The 25,484-nt window shown below is 46.5% G+C and overlaps 1 protein-coding gene across 2 annotated transcripts in view; it reads left to right on the top strand.

Annotated features, from left to right (window-relative positions):
• Positions 1 to 25,484, top strand: part of DHX30 (DExH-box helicase 30) — a 122,826-nt gene that overhangs the window by 32,811 nt on the left and 64,531 nt on the right. For both annotated transcript variants that reach the window (XM_029588181.1, XM_029588182.1), the window contains exons 7-8: positions 10,451 to 10,603; positions 11,033 to 11,863. In XM_029588181.1, coding sequence (XP_029444041.1) covers positions 10,451 to 10,603; positions 11,033 to 11,863 — 984 coding nt within the window. The remainder of the gene's footprint in view (positions 1 to 10,450; positions 10,604 to 11,032; positions 11,864 to 25,484) is intronic.

Below are 25,484 nucleotides of genomic sequence, written 5' to 3'. Positions count from 1 at the left end.
TTTGCAGAGCCTGTGATACATAGAGGGAACGGCAGCAAAAGCCATTGCAGCACTTGGAGGGGGAGAGAAGCTGGTGAGATCAGCTACTAGCTGGGCAGACTCGATAGACCATTTGGTCTTTATCTGCTTTCATTACTATGTTACGTCAGCAAAGTCTTGCTCACCTCCTCAAACTGGGAGCATGTGTCCCAGGGATAGTACTTGGAATGCCTGGCATGCTCTCCCAGTGAGCTTTCCTGCCAAATACTCTACCCAGTCCTTCTCAGGAATCAAACTGAAGTTGCAAATTTTCTCAAAGGTAACTAGATACTCATTAAGGTCATCTTGGGTGTTATCAAACTGTGCCAACAAGTTGGACTCTATCTGGGCTGTGGAGCCACACACTTGTCTTTGGCACAGAGAATGGGCTGGAGCCTTGGATATGAGCCATTTCTAGTTCCATTTTCTGCAGCCAAAATTTCTTGTCTCTCTCTTCTTGCCACCATCGGTCTTTACTCTTCTGCTGTCGCTCTTCCTGTTCCTTCCTTGCACAGCTTCATATAGATCTGTCAGATTTCAGCTGGTAAGGCATCAGGCCCTATCAATTCCCAGGCCTGTGCCAGTAGGGAGCCTGGTCTCCCTCCAGGAGTAGAACTCCAGATGTGCTATTGCTCCTTCACCAGAACAGGCAACTCCAGCATCTTTTCTTCGCTGTGGATATCTGGATACTCTGGTGTTGGGAGAGGCATGTCCAGAGTTTGGTCTCCACTATCCACCATCAGTATGCGGTTGAGTGCCATCAGCATGCAGCTAATCTCCTAATACTATCAAAAAATACTGAATGGGGCAAGGGACTCTGCTGCTGTTGCAGTTCACTGTGCTGTCTGGTGGTTGCGGAACAAAAGCCATTTTGAGCCATTCAGTGGGTTGTGACGCTCATTCAACGCGTTGAGCCTGATGAATCCACTGCTGCCACCAGAAAAGAAATAGGTCTGTCACATAACCTATTGATGCCCGTAACACCACTCGGGATTAATTGTGTGGCCACTTGGAGAGTCCTGCCAAGTACTGCCCAGGCCTGCCTGCACCTGTGCACATGCTCCTACACTGGTAACCTCCCACCAGCCAACTGGGTTCCTGCTTGCCTCTGAGAAAGTATCCTGCCCGCAAGCTTATCACCTAGTGGTTTCTAAGGAAACTGAGATACCACACACCCCATGGGTCCACAGTTCCTAGAAATACATCTGCAGACCATATACAAAAGATACCGGGCTTATCAATCAGTCCAAGGCAGCCAGAGTTAATAAATTAATAAGTTTATTAATAAAAAAAAAATGAGAACAGTGAAGGTAAAAACACTAATTTCCTAGTGTGTAGCCAGATGGATTCAGGACCCCAATGGGTTGTGCTCCCCTGCCAGCAGATAGAGACGGTGTCAGGTTTCAAAGCAGACGACCCCCGAGATACACCCCTGCAGTGACCTCAGCCCTTCAGTATTTCCCCATCTCCAGCAGATGCAGACATGCTTTCCCTATGGGGATCGCTGTACCCTTTGGAAGAAGAAATTATATTTTTAAGTTAGAGAAAAGATTGACCGCCGTTCTGCGGTGATACCTAAAGGCCCTCCCTCAGTTGAGAATTCCTGAGGTGATTGCCGGATCCCTCAGAGGTTTGTCTTGGGTCCGGTAGCCGGTTCCCGGTGTGGACTTTGCTGCTCAAGCAGCTGAAAGGCAGGTGCAAGAAGCCAAGTGCTGTGGTAACAGCCAAAGCCCTCTTCCCCCGTAACTGGAGACTGTTTCTGTACTCAGCCAGTAAGCGCTGAGCCCAAGTAAGTTTAAAAAAAAAAAAAGGGAGAAGATTTACTTTCAGAGAAGAGAGGTTTCGGTAAGATTTTCTCTGGTCTCCTTGCTCGGTGCGCCGTACCGATATCGTTCCCAGTCCCATTGGGGCATAGGGAAGTGGGCTTACAAGTGTGTTGAGCAGCCCCCTGGGTGGGCTAGGCTCCGCTTTTGAGCTTGATCGGCACACTGCGTGGTAGGCCGCAGCGGCACCATCTTGGATTCGTCTTTTTGCGTCTTGTATTGCCTGCCATAGGACGTCAGTATTTATTTATTTATTTATAGAGTTTTATATACCGTCGTTCGGTATTGCCATCGCAACGGTTTACAATTTTGTCATTTGGTTAACAAGGTTAGCAATTTTTTTTTTTTTTTTTTTTTTTTTTTTTTTTAAAGGCAGGGTGTTCCTGTGATATACTTGGGGTGGTGGTAGGTAGAGTGAAGGAGAGGATTTAATAAGAAATTAGTAGGAAATACATTCTAACATTAAATTTCCAAGGGTAACAAGGTTATAAATGTAGAACAGGTTATTAGGAAATAGTAGGATAAACAGTATAACGTTAACTTTTCAGGGGTAACCAGGGTGTAAAAATAGAGCATGACTTCTGTTATTGGTATAGTCATGTAGCACGAGTCTTTCTGATCTTTCAGAATGGTGTGAGTCTTGGTAGGCTTTAGTGAACAGCCAAGTTTTGATAATTTAAAAAAATATAAAATATATTAAAAAAAATATAAAAGGAAATGGCAAAAAAATAAGACAGGGAAGGTGGAAACACTGAGAGGAGAGGATCACCTTGCTGGTGGCTGAAAGGAATCAGTAAGTTTTTGCTTGGGACATTGACATTGACTTTTTTAAAAGTATTGGGGCAAAGTTAACTATTTGGGAATATTATTTAGTGTGTTTGTGTGTTTGTGCCTTTAATAGTCAGGCAGTGAATAAACAAGTTAGACTTTGCATTTTTAAATAGTCAGTCAATAAGGTAGCAGTAGGTAGGCAGTGAATACACAAGTTAGACTGTTTGTATTTTTAGTCAGTCAATAAGGTAGCAGTAGGTTGGCAGTGAATAAACAAGTTAGACTGTTTGTATTTAGTCAGTCAATAAGGTAGCAGTAGGTAGTGTGTTTATTTTTTAAAAGTCTGCCTGACTATTAAAGTGTCCTCCAGACTTTTAAAGAGCTAAGTGTTTTATTTAATAATAACTGAGTGCATTGTATTGAAAAACAAAACAAAAAACCACAAAAAAAAAAAAACCCCCACAAAAAAGTAGCCAGAAGCTAGAAATAAGCTAGGAGCAGTATATACCAAAGTAAAAAAGTTGAATAGTTCAGCTCAGTTACTCACCTTGGAAAGGTGTTGAGGTAGTGTGATTAGGTTTGAATAGGGAACAACATTTGTTAATCAAGGGAGCTGTGAGTCACTCAGGCTGACTAACTAAAGTTAGGCAGGCAGAGCTCCGGAGTCTCAATGCGTGGATGAGACGGTGCAAGGAAGAGGGATTCAGTTTTGTTAGGAACTGGGGAACCTTTTGGGGAAGGGGGAGTCTCTTCCGAAGGGATGGGCTCCACCTTAACCAGGGTGGAACCAGACTGCTGGCACTAACCTTTAAAAAGGAGATAGAGCAGCTTTTAAACTAGAACAAAGGGGAAAGCCGACAGTCGCTCAGCAGCGCATGGTTCGGAGAGATGTATCTTTAAAGGATACTAATGATGCATTAGAATTAGGGCATCCCGACAGTGAGGTTCCAATAATTAGAAAAGTAGTCCAAGTGCCTGTAACTAAAAACTCACCTGAGCTAAAAAATTCTAACTTATCCCTATCAATTAAAAAGCAGAATAAAAATACAATCAAAAAACAAACTTTGAAATGTTTGTATGCTAATGCCAGAAGTCTAAGAAGTAAGATGGGAGAATTAGAATGTATAGCAGTAAATGATGACATAGACTTAATTGGCATCTCAGAGACATGGTGGAAAGAGGATAACCAATGGGACAGTGCTATACCGGGGTACAAATTATATCGCAATGATAGAGAGGAGCAGTCGGGAGGAGGTGTGGCGCTTTATGTCCGGGATGGCATAGAGTCCAACAGGATAAACATCCTGCATGAGACTAAATACAAAATTGAATCTTTATGGGTAGAAATCCCTTGTGTATCAGGGAAGACTACAGTGATAGGGGTATACTACCGTCCACCTGGTCAAGATGGTGAGATGGACAGTGAAATGCTAAGAGAAATTAGGGAAGCTAACCAAATTGGTAGTGCAGTAATAATGGGAGACTTCAATTACCCCAATATAGACTGGGTAAATGTATCATTGGGTTACGCTAGAGAGATAACGTTCCTGGATGGAATAAATGATAGCTTTATGGAGCAATTGGTTCAGGAACCGACGAGAGAGGGAGCAATTTTAGATCTAATACTCAGTGGAGCACAGGACTTGGTGAGAGAGGTAACGGTGGTAGGGCCGCTTGGCAATAGTGATCATAATATGATCAAATTTGATTTAATGACTGGAAAAGGAACAGTGTGCAAATCCAAGGCTCTCGTGCTAAACTTTCAAAAGGGAAACTTTGATAAAATGAGAAAAATTGTTAGAAAAAAACTGAAAGGAGCAGCTACAAAAGTAAAAAATGTCCAAGAGGCGTGGTCATTGTTAAAAAATACCATTCTAGAAGCACAGTCCAGATGTATTCCACACATTAAGAAAGGTGGAAAGAAGGCAAAACAATTACCGGCATGGTTAAAAGGGAAGGTGAAAGAAGCTATTTTAGCCAAAAGATCTTCATTCAAAAATTGGAAGAAGGATCCAACAGAAGAAAATAGGATAAAGCATAAACATTGGCAAGCTAAATGTAAGACATTGATAAGACAGGCTAAGAGAGAATTTGAAAAGAAGTTAGCTGTAGAGGCAAAAACTCACAGTAAAAACTTTTTTAAATATATCCGAAGCAGAAAGCCTGTGAGGGAGTCAGTTGGACCGTTAGATGATTGAGGGGTTAAAGGGGCATTTAGAGAAGATAAGGCCATAGCGGAAAGATTAAATGATTTCTTTGCTTCGGTGTTTACTGAAGAGGATGTTGAGGAGGTACCCGTAATGGAGAAGGTTTTCATGGGTAATGATTCAGATGGACTGAATCAAATCACAGTGAACCTAGAAGATGTGGTAGGCCTGATTGACAAACTGAAGAGTAGTAAATCACCTGGACCGGATGGTATACACCCCAGAGTTCTGAAGGAACTAAAAAATGAAATTTCAGACCTATTAGTAAAAATTTGCAACTTATCATTAAAATCATCCATTGTACCTGAAGACTGGAGGATAGCAAATGTAACCCCAATATTTAAAAAGGGCTCCAGGGGGGATCCGGGAAACTACAGACCGGTTAGCCTGACTTCAGTGCCAGGAAAAATAATGGAAAGTGTTCTAAACATCAAAATCACAGAACATATAGAAAGACATGGTTTAATGGAACAAAGTCAGCATGGCTTTACCCAGGGCAAGTCTTGCCTCACAAATCTGCTTCACTTTTTTGAAGGAGTTAATAAACATGTGGATAAGGGTGAACCGGTAGATATAGTATACTTGGATTTTCAGAAGGCGTTTGACAAAGTTCCTCATGAGAGGCTTCTAGGAAAAGTAAAAAGTCATGGGATAGGTGGCGATGTCCTTTCGTGGATTGCAAACTGGCTAAAAGACAGGAAACAGAGAGTAGGATTAAATGGGCAATTTTCTCAGTGGAAGGGAGTGGACAGTGGAGTGCCTCAGGGATCTGTATTTGGGACCCTTACTGTTCAATATATTTATAAATGATTTGGAAAGAAATACGACGAGTGAGATAATCAAATTTGCAGATGACACAAAATTGTTCAGAGTAGTTAAATCACAAGCAGATTGTGATAAATTGCAGGAAGACCTTGTGAGACTGGAAAATTGGGCATCCAAATGGCAGATGAAATTTAATGTGGATAAGTGCAAGGTGATGCATATAGGGAAAAATAACCCATGCTATAATTACACAATGTTGGGTTCCATATTAGGTGCTACAACCCAAGAAAGAGATCTAGGTGTCATAGTGGATAACACACTGAAATCGTCGGTGCAGTGTGCTGCGGCAGTCAAAAAAGCAAACAGAATGTTGGGAATTATTAGAAAGGGAATGGTGAATAAAACGGAAAATGTCATAATGCCTCTATCGCTCCATGGTGAGACCGCACCTTGAATACTGTGTACAATTCTGATTGCCGCATCTCAAAAAAGATATAATTGCGATGGAGAAGGTTCAGAGAAGGGCTACCAAAATGATAAGGGGAATGGAACAGCTCCCCTATGAGGAAAGACTAAAGAGGTTAGGACTTTTCAGCTTGGAGAAGAGACGACTGAGGGGGGATATGATAGAGGTGTTTAAAATCATGAGAGGTCTAGAACGGGTAGATGTGAATCGGTTATTTACTCTTTCGGATAGTAGAAAGACTAGGGGGCACTCCATGAAGTTAACATGGGGCACATTTAAAACTAATCGGAGAAAGTTCTTTTTTACTCAACGCACAATTAAACTCTGGAATTTGTTGCCAGCGAATGTGGTTAGTGCAGTTAGTATAGCTGTGTTTAAAAAAGGATTGGATAAGTTCTTGGAGGAGAAGTCCATTACCTGCTATTAAGTTCACTTAGAGAATAGCCACTGCCATTAGCAATGGTTACATGGAATGGACTTAGTTTTTGGGTACTTGCCAGGTTCTTATGGCCTGGATTGGCCACTGTTGGAAACAGGATGCTGGGCTTGATGGACCCTTGGTCTGACCCAGTATGGCATTTTCTTATGTTCTTATGTTCTTATGTTCTTGGACCTATCCGAGGCCTACCTACATATTCCAATCTGTCAAGAACATCAGCGCTTCCTACTCTTTGTGGTACTGGGTCGCAATTATCAGTTCTGGGCACTGCCCTTTGGCCTAGCCATCGCCCCAAGAACATTTTCCAAGATTATGGTGGTCGTGGCGGCAGTGTTGAGAAGAGAAGGAATCCTGATACATCTGTACTTGGATGATTGGTTGGTCTGGGCCAAGTGCGTGGAAGAAAGTCATCTTGTTGGTCACCCAGAGACCTCCTTGCTTCAGGAACTCGGGTAGTAAACCTGGACAAGAGCAGTCGTGGGAGTACCTGGGAGTCCGGTTCGACACCAAGCAGGACAAGGTCTTCCTCCAGACCACACGGATATGGAAGTTGATGTCTCAGGTGCATCAGTTGATGAACACAATATGCCCAATGGTGTGGTGTGGTCTCCAAGTTCTCGGTTTGATGGCGGCCACTCTAGAAGTAATGCTGTGGGCGAGAGCACACATGTGCCCAATTCAACGTTTGCTGTTGTCATGTTGGAACCCGCAGTCTCAAGACTATTCGATTTCAGCTCCACTTACCTGTTGTCACCTCAAGTGATGGTTGCAGGAGGCTCATCTGAACAGGGGGGTGAACCTGTCCTCTCCAAACTGGCTGGTTCTTAAAATGGACGCGCGTCTCCAGGGCTGGGGAGCTCACAGTCAGGAACTCAAGGCCCAGGGACGCTGGATGGAGGAAGAGGCTCTCTGGAGCATCAATCATATGGAAGCTCAGGCAGCGAGGCTGGCATGCTTGCAATTCAGCCACAGACTCCAGGGTCAAGCGGTCCACATAATGTCTGACAACGCAATGTCGGTAGCCTACCTTAACTGTTATGGAGGAACCAAGAGCCAGCAGGTGTCACAGGAGATATATTTCTGCCCATTCCATAAGGAAGTCTATCTACAGACAAATCTCAGCCTCACACATCGCAGGAAAAGACAACATCAGAGCAGACTTTCTAAGCAGAGAGAGTCTGAACCAGGAGAGTGGGTGTTGTTGGCCGAAGCCTTTAAACTGATAGTAGATCGCTGGGGCCTCCCGTCCTTCAACCTGCTTGGCTGCATCTCAAAATGCGAAGGTTCCCCGATTCTTCTGTGGCAGAAGAGATCTGTGGTCCCTGGCTGGAAGAAGAGTTGCTATACATTTTTCCTCTGTGGCCCCTGCTGGGCAAGATCATTTTCAGAATCGCGCACCACAGGGGATTAGTCCTACTAGTAGCTCCAGATTGGCCCAGGCGTCCGTGGTATGCAGACATGTGGAGACTCCTGGTGGAGAAACACCCCCCCCCCCCTGTGCCTCCCACCTCACAGTGACTTGTTACAGCAGGAACCGGTTCTTCACGAGGATCCGACTCTATTATATCTTATGGTCTGGCCCTTGAGAGGGCTCACCTGATGAAGCGAGGATATTCTGTGGTGGTAATTGCCACCTTAATCTGCACTCAGAAGTTCTTTGCATCCCTAGCATATTTGTGGGTCTGGAGAGTATTTGAGGCCTGGTGCGAGGAACGCGGTGTCCCCCCTCAGGCGGTCAAAAACCCACTTATTCTGGAATTTTTGCAGCATGGCTTGAATAAAGGTTTGGCCCTTAACTCCTTGAAGGTGCAGGTAGTGGCTCTTTCCTGTTTCAGGGGTGAGGTGAACAGAACCTCCCTGTTGGCTTATCCGGTCGTGGTTCATTTTCTGAAAGAGGTGAAGAACCTTCGGCCACCCCTACGGTGGCCAGTTCCCTTGTGGAATCTTAATCTAGTATTTGAATTTTTGGTAGGGTCCTCCTTTTGGCTGCTGCGTGGTCTTTCTTTGCATTTATTAACCTTGAAAACAGTGTTTCTGGTGGCTGTATGCTCGGCGCACCGCATCTCTGAACTGCAGGCATTGTCATGTCGGGAACTGTTCCTCCGGATGACTTCAGGAGAGTTACAGCTTCGAACTGTTCCATCCTTCTTGTCCAAGGTAGTCTTGGAGTTTCATTTGAATCAGTCCATTTCATTGCCTTCCCTAGATAAGCATGGGAAGCAGAGGAATACTGCTTCCTCAGTCATCTGAATGTCGGTAGACTTTTGGTGTGGTATCTGGAAGTTTCAGAACCGGTCCGAAAGACGGACCATCTTTTTGTACTTCACGGTGGAAACAAGCAGGGTGAACCAGCTTTGTGGGCTGCCATAGCTTGCTGGATTAAGGAGGTGGTCACGGGAGCCTATGTGGAGGCAGGAAAGCCATCACCGTTTCAGGTTAAAGCTCATTCCACTAGGGCTCAGGCGGTCTCATGAGAGGAAGTTAGATTGCTGTTTCCCGTCTATATCTGCCAAATAACGACATGGTGCTCCTTGCACACCTTCTCCAGGTTCTATCGCCTAAATGTGCAAGCCCGAGAAGACAGTCTTTGCGAGGGTGGTATTACAGGACTGCGTACGGTGTCCCGCCCCGATCGGGAGTAGCTTTTGTACATCCCATTAGTCCTGAGTCCATCTGGCTACATGCTAGGAAATGGAGAAATTACTTACCTGATAATTTTGTTTTCCTTAATGTAGACAGATGGACTCAGCATCCCGCCCCCCGGCTGCCCAAGAACAATACCAAGGATTCGCCCGTGGAGTGGATATCGATTCCAAGAGATTACGGATAAGCCGTCATCCAGTCCCTAGATCAGGGCATCTAAAATCTTACCGGGGTTCAGTTTTTGTTTAGCTAGTCATGGTCCAAGCCCATGTAGGCCCTTTCTCCTTAGACAGGTGCCTACAGGTCTTCAGTTGCCCGGCCTCCTGATCTGACGGCCTTCTCCAAGAAGCTCCAGGTTTCACCTCCAGCCCAAACTTCCTCAACTCAGTCAAAACTCTCAACCCATGTTTCTCTTTAACCTCAGGGGAGAGCCCTACACTGGCAAGGCAGTGCCTGGAAGGGATTTCCCTTCACCAGAATTCTACCTAGTGAGGGGTACGGGCCTCACTTAGGCAAAAGAACCTAACAGTTCTTTTCTCTTCTAGTGATTCCTCGCCCAGCCCCCTCTTGAGGGGCAAGGATTAACCACCACAAGCAATCCTGATAGGGAGGTGCTGTAAAGGATGGCTTATCACACAGCTGTTATTTCAAGGACGGGGAACTAGATCAGGGGGTCTCCATACAGGGAAAAAAGAAATGGACATATGCCCGTGACTTTTTTTTATCCCATTTCTTTGCTAGCAATTTTGTAAAAAAAAAAAAAGGGGACATTTCCTTGTGGGTTGTGTTTTTTTTTTTTTAATAATTGTTTTGTAGTTTAACTTTGTGTTTTACCAACACATGAAAACTCTTCCCTTGCTCTTATCTGCTGCCGCCTCCTTCCTCCCTTCTAGCTTCTGATCTATCACTGCCATGTGCTGCATCTTCTTCCCCTCCCTCCCAAGCTCTGACCTGTTGCTCCCCCCCGGCCCAAATCTGCCCATACAGTCGCCTTTTCCTGCTTCTCTGATCCTGATCTGCAACAGCAGCTGCTAAAGTTGCATTTTTCATAAGTAACAACACTTGTGGTAAAATGAGGTTCTTGTATAACCATTAAACCCAAAGGAAAAGGTGGAATGGCTCAAATAGTTAAGCAATGGGAGCCTTAAAATATTGCCTAGTTATAGCTAGGAGCAATAAAAATCCCTTTATTTTTTTATCTAAACTTATTGTCTGATACTGTATTATTTGATTTTGCTTATACCTGTCCCCTAAGGGGGTCCCTTTGTGTCTGACCGACCTTTTTTTTTTTGTCTCTGTATTTTGACTGACCCTGCAGAGCCTTGGCTTGGTGGACAAAAACAACAGCCCTTTGACCCATGCCATGTATCACCTGCCCTCCCTGCGACAGCTGAGCGAAAGGCAGAAGAAACCGACTTTATTCCAGGTCCCCAAGGCCATCCTGCAGAAGATAGAAGACTTTCTGTACAAAGTAAGAGCCGCCCTGTCACTGCCAGTTTGAGCCATTTGTTTTAATTATCAGGACGGGGTTGCCGTGTATTGTAGGGGTCGGGTTTTCTTTTTGCTGCAGAGCAGGTGCTCGGGCAGTCCAAAGCGCAGCGCACTTATAAGGGAGCATGAGAGAGAGAGAGAGGCAAGGACCAGAGCAGTTGAGAGAAGGTGATTATTGTGCCTTTGAAAATTCTAGACCAGCCATAAAATAACGCACCTAAAGCTCATAGATCCGGAATACTCAGTTTCCCATCAGTGTCTCCATGAGCCTTCTGCTTACACAGTGATGTTGTATTGCTAGAGAGACTTTCCAAGCTGAAGGCTTTGTTGTAAGAGCAATTTATTGTTTGCTCGATTGTCAGTGTTTAATTTTTTTTATTTTTTTTCTCCTCTCTTCTCTGTTAAATAGTACCCCGTGGACAGCAGGACAGACTGTCTGGAAATAGAACCACAGGTTCCCGAGTCTGACTCTATGAATCTGGACCAGGATGTTAGCAACATCAGTGACGTCATTACAGGGCGACCGTACTCTCCGCTATCCGAGATGGAGGAGATGCGCATCAGCCAGAACCTGCTGGACCTCTGGAGGAGGCGGGCTTCCCCATATCAGGAGCTGCGGGCGCTTCCCGTAGACTCTCAGAAAGATGGCATCCTGTCCGCCATTGAGCAGCACCCTGTGGTGGTCATTGCGGGAGACACAGGATGTGGGAAGACCACCCGCATCCCTCAGTTCATTCTGGAGCACTATATCACGAGTGGTAGGGGGGCCCAGTGCAACATGGTGATCACCCAGCCGCGTCGCATCAGTGCACTGTCTGTGGCCCAGCGGGTTGGGTACGAGCTGGGGCCTGGCCTGCGCAAGAACGTGGGCTTTCAGGTGCGGCTGGAGAGCTCGCTGCCCCCTCGGGGAGGGGCACTGCTCTTCTGCACTATAGGCATCCTATTGAGGAAGCTGCAGGGTAATCCCAGTCTGCAGGGTATCAGTCATATTATCGTGGACGAGGTCCACGAGCGAGACGTGAACACAGACTTCCTGCTTATCCTGCTGAAGAGGATCCAAATGCTGAACCCTGACCTACGCGTGGTGCTGATGAGCGCCACGGGGGACAATCGTCTCTATTCAAAATACTTTGGCGGATGCCCCATCGTCAGGGTACCAGGCTTTATGTACCCGGTGAAAGAATATTACCTGGAGGATATTTTTCCAATGCTGGGCAAGAGCTCATCGGAGTACTCTGAAGTAAGTACAGTATACCATCCTCCTCTCAAGTCTCAAGTGCTCTGTGGCTCCCTTGCTCCCTTTCATCCTCGTCCTTATCCTTCTGTCAGCTTCCTTGGCTCTATTGACTTATTTCCACAAAGCAATATACGTAACAGACAAATGTGTCCAAATGCAGGATATTCATAGGATATTTGAGAGCTGCCAGGTTGATCCAGTCCTCCGTCCAAGGAAAGCCCTTGTGTAGCTTGGATATGCTGGGAGAGTCCTACACAGGGCTTACCAGGCTCTGAAGTGTACAGGCTTACCAGGCTCTGAAGTGTACAGGCTTACCAGGCTCTGAAGCGGTAGAGCATTGGCCTTCATACCTAGGGGGGCAAGGGCTGATTTCATTTAACAAATTGCTGCAATTATAAAAAAAAAAAGGTATTGGAGGCCAATGATTCTTTTAATGGTCATTTAGAGCATTAAAAGACAATTTGTTTTATTTCAGTCCCGCTTTCTTAGAATTCAACCTAGTTGGTGACAGAATAGAATCAATTAAGATAAATGTTTTGCCTTGTCTCTGTTTATTTTAGACTCTGCTGATCTTGATACCTAATAATGTTTTGAAAGGTTTTACAGAGAAAGATCTTCAGTTATGTTCTTTATCAGCCCAAAATGTCAGTTGCTCTCGGCGTTCCCATTATTAAAAAAAAAAATATTACTTAGTCTCACAACTTAGTGCTGGAGCAGATTGGCGTTTGGGAGAACATGGTAAACAACGAGTTCTTATTGAGCAAAAGATTGCAGGGATTGTTTCAGTTCATGCACTGGTGTGGCTACCCATAAGATCCGTCTGGCTTTGACCAAAATGTCCCCTGGAAGACTTCTTTGGTGGGCAATAGGAAATTTTTTTTTTTTTTTTTTAATTTTGTCTCCCATACGATTTAAAGGTGATTTTCAGCATGGGCTTGTTTGTTCAGTGTTCATCAGTCATATTTGTGGGGGTTAAGTCCTTTGGAAACACATTTGGGGGAATCGTGAATCGTGTCCGGTTTTAATGCCCTTTTGGGAAAACATTTGACACCCAGGGATCAATTTCTGTATTTCCCATTAAAATATTTTGTGGAATCGTGTCCATGTAAACTGGATCTTATGAAGGGGAAAAACCTTGTTTGAGGGTCACTGGGACAAGGCTAGAAGTATTAAAGGAATAATTCCAAAACTTTATGCTTTATGGAATGGGAATGTAACCATGAGACTTTGGATGAGAGCTCATGGGATCTTTGTGTTGTGTTGGTGGGGCCTTGTACTATTTCACCTTTGCTGCTGGAAAATGGATGCAAGTTCTTGTGTTGGTGATATCTCATGGCTTGAGAGGCTCCACAAAAGTTAAACTCCTTGATGTCGATGTGGAGGGTCGGCTCTACATGCCACATTTGATGGCAATATCCCTTGCCTCAGCAATATTGGTATCATATTTTGGGATTAATAAATGACATTACAAATACTAAGCCCCTTAAAGATCCCAAAGTAGTTATCTTGAGCCATCCTTCTTTCTGATGTGTCTTAATCCTCGCAAGGTTTACCACTGTAGGTTATCATTGCTGCTAGATCTATGTTGGTGGCCTAGTGAAAAAAAAGCAGTTATCCCACCTTTTGCCCTCTGTATGCCAACAGCTAAGAGCTATTCATTATTTTGGGAAATAGACACTGATTAAGAATGATACCCTTTTGAATTTCAGGACCCATGGGGCATAGTGTACTCCTGATAGCAGTTGGAGACGGATCAGATTTCAATCTGATAGTTCATATATCCCTGCAGGAAGTGCAGCTCTTCAGTATTTTCCGTCTCCATAGCAGTTAGAGACTCTATGCACGCTTGCACAGCATTAGAGTAATTTTACCAAAGAAAACCAAAATAAGAAATCTTACCTCTACAGATGAGCCCCGCTCTCCTGCGGTGACACCCATTGGGTCCCTCCCCCCAGTTGAGATTTCCTGAGGTGATTTCCTCGGAGGTAAGCCTCGGGCTGGCGGCCGACCCTCTGCGGGGACCTAGTCCCCGACATCGGGTGAGGCTGAGAGGCAGCGGGTGCAACCTCGAGCGCGGTGATGAAGGTATTTTCCCTCTCCCCCCGCAGCCGGGGACCGCCCAGAATGAGACTGGGAAGCGCCGAGACAAGGTAAGGTAGAAATATATTTAAAAGTCTCCTGTCTCCGAAGCTCGAGGAGCCGCACAGGTCACCAGCTGGGACCAGTGCCACCGGGTTGATCTGCCCTAGCAGGGCTAGACCCCGGTCAGATCCGAGGCTCCTCCCATGTGGAGACCCTCCAAGGTGGTCGCCATATTGTCCGCATGGTCGCCGTCACCATTTTGCTCTGTTTGCTGCCCTTTCCGCCGTCACGAGCCGTGCACACATCTCCTTGAGCGCACTCAAAACCTACGTGCACAACTTTGATGCACACCAGAGCGCACAACTGTATTTTACGCACACAAGCCATGGCACCACCGGAAAATAAACTCAAAGCTCAGGGCCTTTGCCCAGCATGCCACATTAGAGCTGCACAGCATGAGGAGGCCACGGCCCTGTGTATACAGTGCGAAGAGGCCCTAGGGGATCCAACTCATGGCCCTCCCCAGCTGGTACTGTGCTCCAGCCTCTTGAGCAGTACGCTGGACCTAGCATTGCACAAAGGGACCCCCCCCCCAAACGGGGCTCCCCAGGGACACCGCTCCCCTTAATCTAGACCCAGCATCTATCTCCTGGGTGGAATTCTTCAAAGGTCTGCATGCCTTCATCCACATGCAACCGGGGCCTCCTATAATACGGCCACAGGCTCCATCAGAGGACCTCAACATGCCAGGACCCTCTATGCCCAGGGAAGTGATCGCACTGCCCAGAAGCCCCACCTTCGGGGACATGGACAACTCAGATGAGGATTCAGAACCCCTGGAGGAAGAGGAACTCCCCCCCAGGGACAGAGCCCCACTGAACCATGAGATGCTTCTTCACTAAGGATGAGCTTCCAGACCTGGTCACACACAGCTTAAAAGAGCTTGCTATCCGGGCACAAGTGCCTTGGGGAACCTAAGACGAACCCACTTTTGGAGGGGACCCCCCGCCATTTCCCACTATTATAAGCCTTCCAGCAACTAATTGACCTGGAATGGGATGCCCCAGAAACTACATTCAAAGAGGGCCGGGCTCTGGCAGCCATGTACCCTCTGGACCCTGCCACCAAAGATCTCCTGGCATGTCCGAAAGTGGATGCCGTGGTCTCGAAACGCACTACTATCCCGGTGGAGGGAGGAGCAGTACTCAAGGATACTCAAAACAGACGTCTGGAATCTATCCTCAAACAGTCCTTTGACGTCTCTGCTATGTCTTTACAGATCGCGGCCTGCTGTGCCTTGGTGATACGCGCCTGCTTTGCACAGACCAGGAACAACACTCCTGGGGAGGCCCTGGAACCAGCTGTATCATTCCTCGCGGATTCCGCTTCTGATCTAGTACGCACAGCAGCTAGAGTGTCATCCGCCGTGGCAGCCAGAAGACAAATCTGGCTCCGAAACTGGTCGGCTTATGCATCCTCCAAAACGAGACTCACAAGAATGCCTTTCAAGGGAACATTCCTGTTCGGAAGCGAACTAGAGAAACTAGCCAACAAATGGGGCGAGTCCCCACTGCTGCGGCTACCGGAGGACAGGAATAAGAGAAACCTGCGATCCTTCCCCCCCCCCCTCCCCCGATCTTCCAGGAGCAGAGGATCACAGAGCTTCAACCCATATAGAAGCACATATCAAGCGGTCCGCCCTGCAGGCCGGAGCCAGTCCTTTCGGAACAAGCACAACAAAAGGGGAGCCAGCTTGGGCTCCGGCCCCAGGCGCACCCCACAATGAAAATCTGCCAACCTGTCCAAAGGAAAAAGTCATAGGGGGCACACTTGCCCTATTCTACCAAAGGTGGGTCGAGAGAACTTCGAACAAGTGGGTCCTATCCATCATTCGAGAGGGATATTACCTGTATTTCCACCACCTCCTTCCGGACAAGTTTGTGGAATCTCTCTGCCACGACCTTTTCAAGAGGATGGCAGTGGAAGTTACACTGACCAGATTGCTAGTCTTAGAGGCTATAACACCGGTGCCTCCACAACAAATAAATACTGGACATTGTTCCATCTATTTTATCGTCCCCAAGAAAGAAGGAACATTCAGACCCATCCTGGACCTCAAGGCGGTCAACAGTCACCTGAAGATTCCTCTCTTCCGCATGGAAACCCTACGCTCGGTAATAAGGGAGAGTTCCTTACATCCCTGGATCAGTCGGAAGCCTACCTACACATTCCGATCCATTAAGAGCATCAGCGTTTTCTACGCTTCTCGATCCTGGACCGTCACTACCAGTTCTGGGCACTACCTTTCGGGTTAGCCACTGCACCCCGGATGTTCACCAAACTCATAGTGGTGGTGGCAGCAACACTGAGGAAGGAAGGAATCCGTGAGCACCCTTATCTAGACGATTGGCTGATCAGAGTGAATTCCCCAGAGGAAAGCCACCAGGCAACCAACAGAGTCAAAACTCAACTGGAGAGCCTCGGGTGGGTGGTCAACACAAACAAGAGCTGCCTGCAGCCCTCCCAATCTCTAGAATACTTGGGAGTCCGGTTCGACAACAAACAAGACAAGGTCATCCTGACACTGACAAGGAGATCAAAACTGATGACCCAGTTACGATTCCTGTTGAGCGAACTTTGCCCCACAACATGGGATTACCTACAAGTACTGGGCCTCATGGCATCTACACTGCAAGTAGTGCCATGGGCACGAGCTCACATGAGACCACTACAACGCTCACGACTATCACGATGGAATCCACTGTCCCAGAACTACACCGTACAGCTTCAGCTCCCGGTCAGAGTTCGGGCCCAACTACGATGGTGGCTACAAGAAACCCATCTGAGCCAGGGAACGAGACTATCCTCCCCAACCTGGATCCTACTCACTACAGATGCCAACCTATGAGGATGGGGAGCACACTGCCAGGAGCTAACCGCGCAAGGGCAATGGAACGAAAAAGAATCTGGATGGAACATCGATCGCCTAGAAGCCTGGGCAGTCAGACTTGCCTGCCTAAGGTTCATTCACAGACTCCGAGACAAAGCGGTCAGAGTAATGTCGGACAACGCCACAACAGTAGCCTACATCAACCTTCAGGGAGGAATCAGAAGCCAACAGGTGTCTCTGGAAATAGACCACCTCCTAATGTCATGGGCTGAAGTGAATCTTCAAGAGATCTCGGCCGTCCACATTGCTGGAAAAGACAACGTCGCTGCGGACTACTCAGCAGAGAAAGTCTGGATCCAGGAGAATGGAGGCTGTTGACCACAGCATTCCAATTGATAGTAAACCGTTGGGGAACACCAGCCATGGATCTCCTGGCAAACCGGTCCAAGGCCCAAGTACCCAGTTTCTTCAGCTGCAGATGGGAACCCCAGTCCCAGGGAATCGATACCCTGGTACAGACCTGGCCACAGGAGACTGTGTTATACGCCTTCCCGCCATGGCCCCTATTGGGCGCAATAATCCACAAGATAGAACACCACAGGGGACCAGTACTTCTAGTGGCCCCGGGCTGGCCAAGAAGACCGTGGTACGCAGACATGCGAAGACTGCTAACAGGGAGCCCCCTGCCGCTACCTCCACACAGATCTGCTCCAACAGGGACCGATCCTCCACGAGGATCCAGCTCGATTCTCTCTTACAGTCTGGCCATTGAGAGGACTCGCCTAAGGAAGAGCGGATACTTGGGGGCAGTAATTGACACCCTACTCCGAGCATGTAAGTTCTCCACATCCCTAAATTACATAAGGATTTGGAGAATATTTGAAGCCTGGTGCGAGGACCGCGACATCATACCACGCTCGGTCAAAATTCCTGCGATTTTGGAATTCCTCCAAAACGGCCTACAGAAGGGGTTGTCTCTCAACTCCATCAAGGTACAGGTGGCCACATTGTCATGCTACGGAACCAAGAGCGAGAGCGGCATCATAGCCTCTCACCCGGATGTCTCCCGCTTTCTGAAAGGAGTCAAGCAGATCCTACCACCCCTGAAGTGGCTGGTGCCTCTTTGGAATCTCAACCTGGTCCTAGATTTTCTAGCAGGAACCTCCTTAAGACCTCTCCGCGGCCTGTCTCTCCGACTATTAACACTGAAGACAGCCTTCCTGCTGGCAGTCTGTTCGGCCCATCGTATATCCGAGCTACAAGCACTGTCCTGCCGAGAGCAGTTCCTCAGACTCATCCCGGGAACCATCCAGTTACGCACAGTTCCATCGTTCCTCCCCAAAGTGGTGTCTCACTTCCATCTCAACCAAACCATCTCGCTACCATCACCAGTTGAGCATAAGAATTCGGAAGAGGCTCGAAGTCTACACCATCTCAATGTCAGCAGGCTCCTAGTCCGATAGCTGGAAAGGTCGGAATCCAGACGAAAGACGGACCATCTATTCGTCCTTTACAGCGGAAAGAAGCAAGGGGAAGCGGCCTCACGAGCAACCATAGCCTGCTGGGTCAAAGAAGTAGTCAGGGCGGCCTCCGTAGAAGCAGGCATGCCACTGCCTTTACAAGTCAAGGCCCATTCTACTAGAGCCCAGGCAGTGTCCCTGGGCGGAAACCAAGATGCTGTCACCCGCTGAGATCTGCAAGGCGGCGACACCTTCTCCAGGTTTTACCACCTGGATGTTCAGGCTCGGGAGGACACAGCATTTGCAAGGGCAGTAGTAGAGGCTTCTAGGAAAAGTAAAAAGTCATGGGATAGGTGGCGATGTCCTTTCGTGGATTGCAAACTGGCTAAAAGACAGGAAACAGAGAGTAGGATTAAATGGACAATTTTCTCAGTGGAAGGGAGTAGACAGTGGAGTGCCTCAGGGATCTGTATTGGGACCCTTACTTTTCAATATATTTATAAATGATCTGGAAAGAAATACGACGAGTGAGATAATCAAATTTGCAGATGACACAAAATTGTTCAGAGTAGTTAAATCACAAGCAGATTGTGATAAATTGCAGGAAGACCTTGTGAGACTGGAAAATTGGGCATCCAAATGGCAGATGAAATTTAATGTGGATAAGTGCAAGGTGATGCATATAGGGAAAAATAACCCATAATTGCACAATGTTGGGTTCCATATTAGGTGCTACAACCCAAGAAAGAGATCTAGGTGTCATAGTGGATAACACATTGAAATCGTCGGTTCAGTGTGCTGCGGCAGTCAAAAAAGCAAACAGAATGTTGGGAATTATTAGAAAGGGAATGGTGAATAAAACGGAAAATGTCATAATGCCTCTGTATCGCTCCATGGTGAGACCGCACCTTGAATACTGTGTACAATTCTGGTCGCCGCATCTCAAAAAAGATATAATTGCGATGGAGAAGGTACAGAGAAGGGCTGCCAAAATAAGGGGAATGGAAGAGCTCCCCTATGAGGAAAGACTAAAGAGGTTAGGATTTTTCAGCTTGGAGAAGAGATGGCTGAGGGGGGATATGATAGAGATGATTAAAATCATGAGGTCTAGAACGGGTAGATGTGAATCGGTTATTTACTCTTTTGGATAGTAGAAAGACTAGGGGGCACTCCATGAAGTTAGTATGGGGCACATTTAAAACTAATCGGAGAAAGTTCTTTTTTACTCAACGCACAATTAAACTCTTGAATTTGTTGCCAGAGGATGTGGTTAGTGCAGTTAGTATAGCTGTGTTTAAAAAAGAATTGGATAAGTTCTTGGAGGAGAAGTCCATTACCTGCTATTACGTTCACTTAGAGAATAGCCACCATTAGCAATGGTAACATGGAATAGACTTAGTTTTTGGGTACTTGCCAGGTTCTTATGGCCTGGATTGGCCACTGTTGGAAACAGGATGCTGGGCTTGATGGACCCTTGGTCTGACCCAGTATGGCATTTTCTTATGTTCTTATTAATTCTTTGCCTCGTTATTCCCTGAGGAAGATGTAAGAGATACCCATGCCAGAAATGATATTCAGATGTGATTCAGAGGAACTGAAACAAATCTGTGAACCTGGAAGATGTACTAGGGCAAATTGACAAACTAAAGAGTAGAAAATCTCCTGGACCAGATGGTATACATCCCAGAGTGCTGAAAGAGCAGATAAATTAAAGTGCAGACCTGCTATTCAAAATTTGTAAACTATCGGTGACATCGTCTATGGTACCCAAAGATTGGAGGGTTGCCAGTGTAATGCCAATTTTTTAAAAGGGCTCAAGGGGTGATCCAGGAACTTACAGTGAATCTGAGTGTGCCAGGCAAAATGGTAGAAACTATCATAAAGAACAAAATTGTTTAATATATAGATAGGCATAATTTAATGGGACAAAGCCAACATGGATTTAGCCAAGGGAAGTCTTGCCTTACAAATGCCAAAAAGCGGAATATAAAAATCAAAATAAATAAATGTGGATAAAGGTGAGCCAGTTGGTAATGTATCTGGATTTCCAGAAAGCATTTGACAAAGTCCCTCATGAGAGGAAACTTAGGAAATTAAAAAGTCATGAGATAGGGGACAGTGTTCTATTGTGGATTGCCAACTGGTTAAAAGATAGAAAAAAGAGTAGGGTTAAATGGTAAATTTTCCCAGTGGAGAAAGGTGAATAGTAGAGTGCCTCGGGGATCTGTTCTGGGACCACTGCTTTTTTTTTGTAAACCTTTATTTCTCCATTTTATCTCGTGTAGAGAGAAATATGCAGACAACAAATGTCACACCAACAGTAAACATCCAACATTGGCAGTGATGTAAATACAATACAATAACTGAACACAAGAACTAAAGAAAGGAACGACCCCCCCTCCCACCCCCCTTTCCCTCCCCTCAGATCAAGGCTACTGAGAAATACAGATAGAATGAGCCAGAGGTCCCCGTCAAAGAGGTCATCAACTCCACTGGTCCATTATCGCAAAGCCAACAGATTGTTCCTGGCAGTGGTACTTAGTGACATCAGGTATGGTCTCCAAATCGACATACCGAGCGCATAAGCTTTAGAAGAGGTCCGACGGGCTGTTAGTATTTCGAACGTTGCCATACGATGAAGACGGATTTTCCAGTATGTAGTAGTTGGGACCTCCACTACCGTCCAGTGTTCCAGGATAGATTTAACAACTATCAAAAACATCTTTTGCAACAATAACCAGTGGTCATCAGGAATGTCTTGAGGTATACTATCGCGCTGCGCAAACAAACATATTAAAGGATCCAATGGAATCGGAACGTGTAGCCACTGAAAAACAATACGTAACACTGCCCCCCAAAAGCTAGATATCCGGTCACAATCCCAAAAGAGGTGTGATAACGTTCCAGATTTGTCATTACATTTAATACATTTGTCAGAAGGCAATAATTTTAGCTTAAATGCCCATGTAGTGGGCTTATATATCCTGTGGTAGAATTTAAATAATGATTCTTTGTGCAACATATGTTCTGACACCCCCGTACAACCCTGAAAACACTGTGCTAAAGTCTTGGGAGACACAGGGACTCCCAATTCCCTGGTCCATTGGTCCCCTAGAGTAGGTAATACTGAAAGTTGGCGGCCCTCTGTGAGCACTCGGGCAATCACCGCACAGGATAGTGCTTTCCCTGGTGGGGGAACAAAAAATTTTGTAATCCCTTCTGAAGTGATCGAATCCCAGTGAGGTAGGACTTCCCGTCCTATAAAATGCCGAACTTGCATATACGCAAAGACTGACTGACAAGGGAGATGGAAGTCTTCCCGGAGATTCTCAAAGGATTTTATCGTTCTTGTCTCCCCTACTAAGTGTACAAATTGACTAAAGTGACACAGCCCTAGGGTAGCCCAGGTAAGAAATATCGAGTTCTCCACCCCAGGGGTGAACCGGGGGTGGCCCACTATGGTCAGATATGGGGAAACGGTCCAAGCAAGGTGAAGGCGATGGCATAGCCATTTCCAGGAGGACTGACAAGCAGATACTATGGGGTTTGCCTGAATATAACCGGGCAGCATAGAGTGCGGTACGTGTAGTAAGTTCCCCAACCTAAAAGGAGCACTCCAGCCCCCCAAAAAACGCACAGGAGAGAATTTTTCCTTAGAGGTAAGCCACTCATAGACATGCCGAAGAAGGCACGCTCTGTTATACAGTCCCAAATCAGGGCACCCCATTCCCCCCCTTCCCCATGGGAGCTGTAATTTGGCCAAGGAGAGGCGAGCCCTTTTATCCCGCCATAGATAACGACTCAGGGCTTTTTCTAGCTCGACAAGATGGCCCTTGCGTAGCTGAATAGGTAGCATTTGTAAGACGTAAAGCCAACGTGGTAATTCCACCATTTTAAACAATTGAATTCTGCCATTAAGCGACAAAGGCAAGGAGTTCCACTCTTTCAACCTCTTTTTTGTTTTATGTAGTAAGGGCAAGACATTACTGTCATATAGAGATGCACAATCCACCGGAATGAGAACTCCGAGATACCGCATTTCTCTCTCCACCCATTTCAGGGGGAAAACCCCTGGCCAGCTCCCCTTCAAAGTGCCATTAACATCCAAAGCCTCTGATTTATCCTTATTGATCTTGAGGCCTGAAAATAAACCAAACTGAGTTTGCAATAGCATTACCCTCTGTAAAGAATGCACCGGACGTAGTAAAAATACTAAAACGTCATCTGCAAAAGCAGCTACCTTAAAGGTTTCCCCACCCTTGGTAAAACCGTGAATGTCCCTAGATTCATCAATTCTCCGCAATAAGGGATCTATAGAGAGAATATATAACAACGGAGACAAGGGGCAGCCCTGTCTCGTGCCTCTGTGTAACTCAAAATCCCCAGAGACCCCCCCCCATTTGCAAGTATGGCAGAGCAAGGATGTTGATATAGGAGTGCTATATTTTGAATAAAATTTTCATCGAAGCCATAGCGTTGTAATACAGAAAACAAGTAGGGCCAGGAGACCCTGTCGAAGGCCTTCTCTTGCATCAAATCCCACCACCACGGCCTGCATTTGAGTATATTTACAATGGGCCAAAGCTGTCCATAGTTTGGTTAAGTGTCTACTGGCCGTTCGTCCTGGCACAAATCCCACTTGATTCTGCGATATAAGGCTAGGGAGGATAACATTAATTCGGTTGGCCAATATCTTTGCATATAATTTGATATCATAATTTAACAAAGAAATCGGACGATAAGATGCCGGGGAAGTGGGATCCTTGCCTCCTTTGGGCAAGACAGTAATAAAGGCTCGTTTAGCATGTTGGGGAAATGCACCCTCCCGCTGGGCCGTCTGGTAATAATCTAGGAGAGGGCCGGACAATTCTATCTTCAGGATTTTATAAAAATTTGCGTTATAGCCATCCGGCCCCGGTGCTTTATGTAATGCACTTGACCGTATGCCCTCTAAGATTTCAGAGATTGTGATCGGGCTATTCAACTTAGCTAGTTGGTCTGGTGCTATCTGGGGCAACGTCAGGGAGTGGAAGAAGGACTCTTCTGCTTCGTGTGCCCCCAGTTCTCTTTCCTCTGAGTACAGTTGAACATAAAAAGACCGCAGAATTTGACAAATCTCGGCCGTCGTTGTCTTTTTGTTCCCTGCTCCATCCTTCAGGGCGTCAATATAATTATGACCACGTTTGGCTCTCACCAGATTAGCCAAAAGCTTGCCCGTCCGGTTCCCAAACCTATACAGCTTATGTGCATTATTCAGTAAGGCTCTTGTCGTTCTCTGGTGTAGATGACAATTTAAAGCTGTGAGAGCTTCCCTATAAGCCTGTCGGGTGATACTATTGGGGTTCGCTATATAGCCTGCCTTGACCCGTCGGAATGTCCGCTCCAATGCAAGAATCTTCCGATTGAGGAGTTTATTCCTCCTTATCTGGAAAGCGATAATTTCTCCTCTCAAAACAGCCTTCCCGGCTTCCCAGTAGAGCAGCGGAGTATCCTTGGCCATATGGTTATGCTCCGTATACTCCCGCCATTTTTCCTTAATATAAGTTTGAAATTCAATGTCCCCTGTTAAGTGCCCCGGGAATCGCCACCTTTGGGTGGCACCAGAATCAGTGTGCCTCTTAACCTCCAACCAGATCATCGCATGATCCGAGCACTCCTCCGGGCCAATCTCAGCCCCACTAATGTTGGCGAGATTATTACTACTGGTTAAGAAATAATCAATGCGCGACATAGAATCGTGCGCCCTAGCAATGTGTGTATAAGATCGTTCTTCAGGATGTAAGACTCTCCAGGTGTCAATCTGTAAATGTGTGCATAGGTAGGAGACCCCCTTCCTCCTCCCCGTGGGGTGCACCACAGTGCTAGAATTTCTGTCTAGAATTGGGTCAGCCACACAGTTTAAGTCCCCAGCCAAATATAATATGCCAATTGCCCGATTAGAGACTTCAGACATCAACGTTTCAAAAAAACTGTGGGAATAAACATTGGGTGCGTAAACACTGGCTATGGTCACCAAATCACCATAGAGCCTGCCCGTTATGAGCACAAAGCGGCCCTCAGAATCAGTATAAGTGGAAATATGGTCAAATGCAACTCCCTTGCCAATCAAAATTGCAACCCCCCTCTTGCGTCCCACCGCCGGGGAATAAAATACTTTGTCCACCCAGTCTCTCGCCAACTTTTCATGTTCTTTCCCACTTAAATGAGTCTCCTGTAGACATGTAATTTTAGCTTTATGACGTCGCAAAGAAGCGAGTACCTTTGCCCTTTTTATTGGGGAACTCAGCCCTGCAACATTCCATGAAATGATCCTGGTCACATCAGCCATATTTTATCCAGAAACCTCGATAGAGCACCATACTGAAACGCTGAGTGTGCCAGAATCCCCCCCAGCCTAGGGACCCCAGCCCCATATTCCTATGACCCCTAGTACAGCACCATTCCCAGCAAACTATCTGCTTCCACAACCTTAACCTGCCCACCCACCCCCCCCAAAAGGATACGGGCACTGCTCCCCGTCCCCCTCCCCCCACCTCCCCCTACCAACAATCCGGTGTTCCCTGCCAGATTGTGTGGCTGTACACCCTTCCACCTCCTGCAAAAAGAGGAGGATGAAGAACCACATTGTGAGCCGTTCCGGGGCTCCCCTCCCTTTTGACAATTCCACAAACATTGTTAAACCACACTCCTGAAAAAGAAAGCTGAGATTACGGCACCTCAAGCCAAAGACATAATACTTGAACCAGTCCTTGCAAGGTCCAGAAACAGTCCAAAGCAGTCGCTCATCCGATTCACATATTATTCAGAAAGTCTTTCGCTGCAGATACTGTGTCCAGTACCCTCCAGGATCCCTGATGTTCCACTCTCAGCTTAGCCGGGTATTGCAAATTGAATCGAACTTGGCGTTTGTGGAGTTCTGCGCAGATGGGGGAGTACTCCTTCCTCTTTTGTGACACCTGCGTAGAATAGTCCTGGAAAATTAAAATTCGTTGTCCCTCATAAGTGAGCGAGGCAGCTTTCCTGTAAGCCTGAAGCAACGCGGCTTTGTGAGCAAAGTTGAGAAATTTAGCTATTGCCACTCTCGGTCTGGGGACATTAACTGCCCTAGCCCCTAGGCGATGGGCCCTCTCCACCGAGCATTGCCCCACCAAATGCATAAGGCCCAGTTCCTTGGGAAGCCAATTTTCCAATA

Source organism: Rhinatrema bivittatum, chromosome 2 (genome assembly GCF_901001135.1).
Source record: "Rhinatrema bivittatum chromosome 2, aRhiBiv1.1, whole genome shotgun sequence".
Lineage (NCBI taxonomy): Eukaryota > Metazoa > Chordata > Amphibia > Gymnophiona > Rhinatrematidae > Rhinatrema > Rhinatrema bivittatum.
Note: the sequence above shows the minus strand (reverse complement) of the source record. Positions and strands in the feature narration are given on the sequence as shown.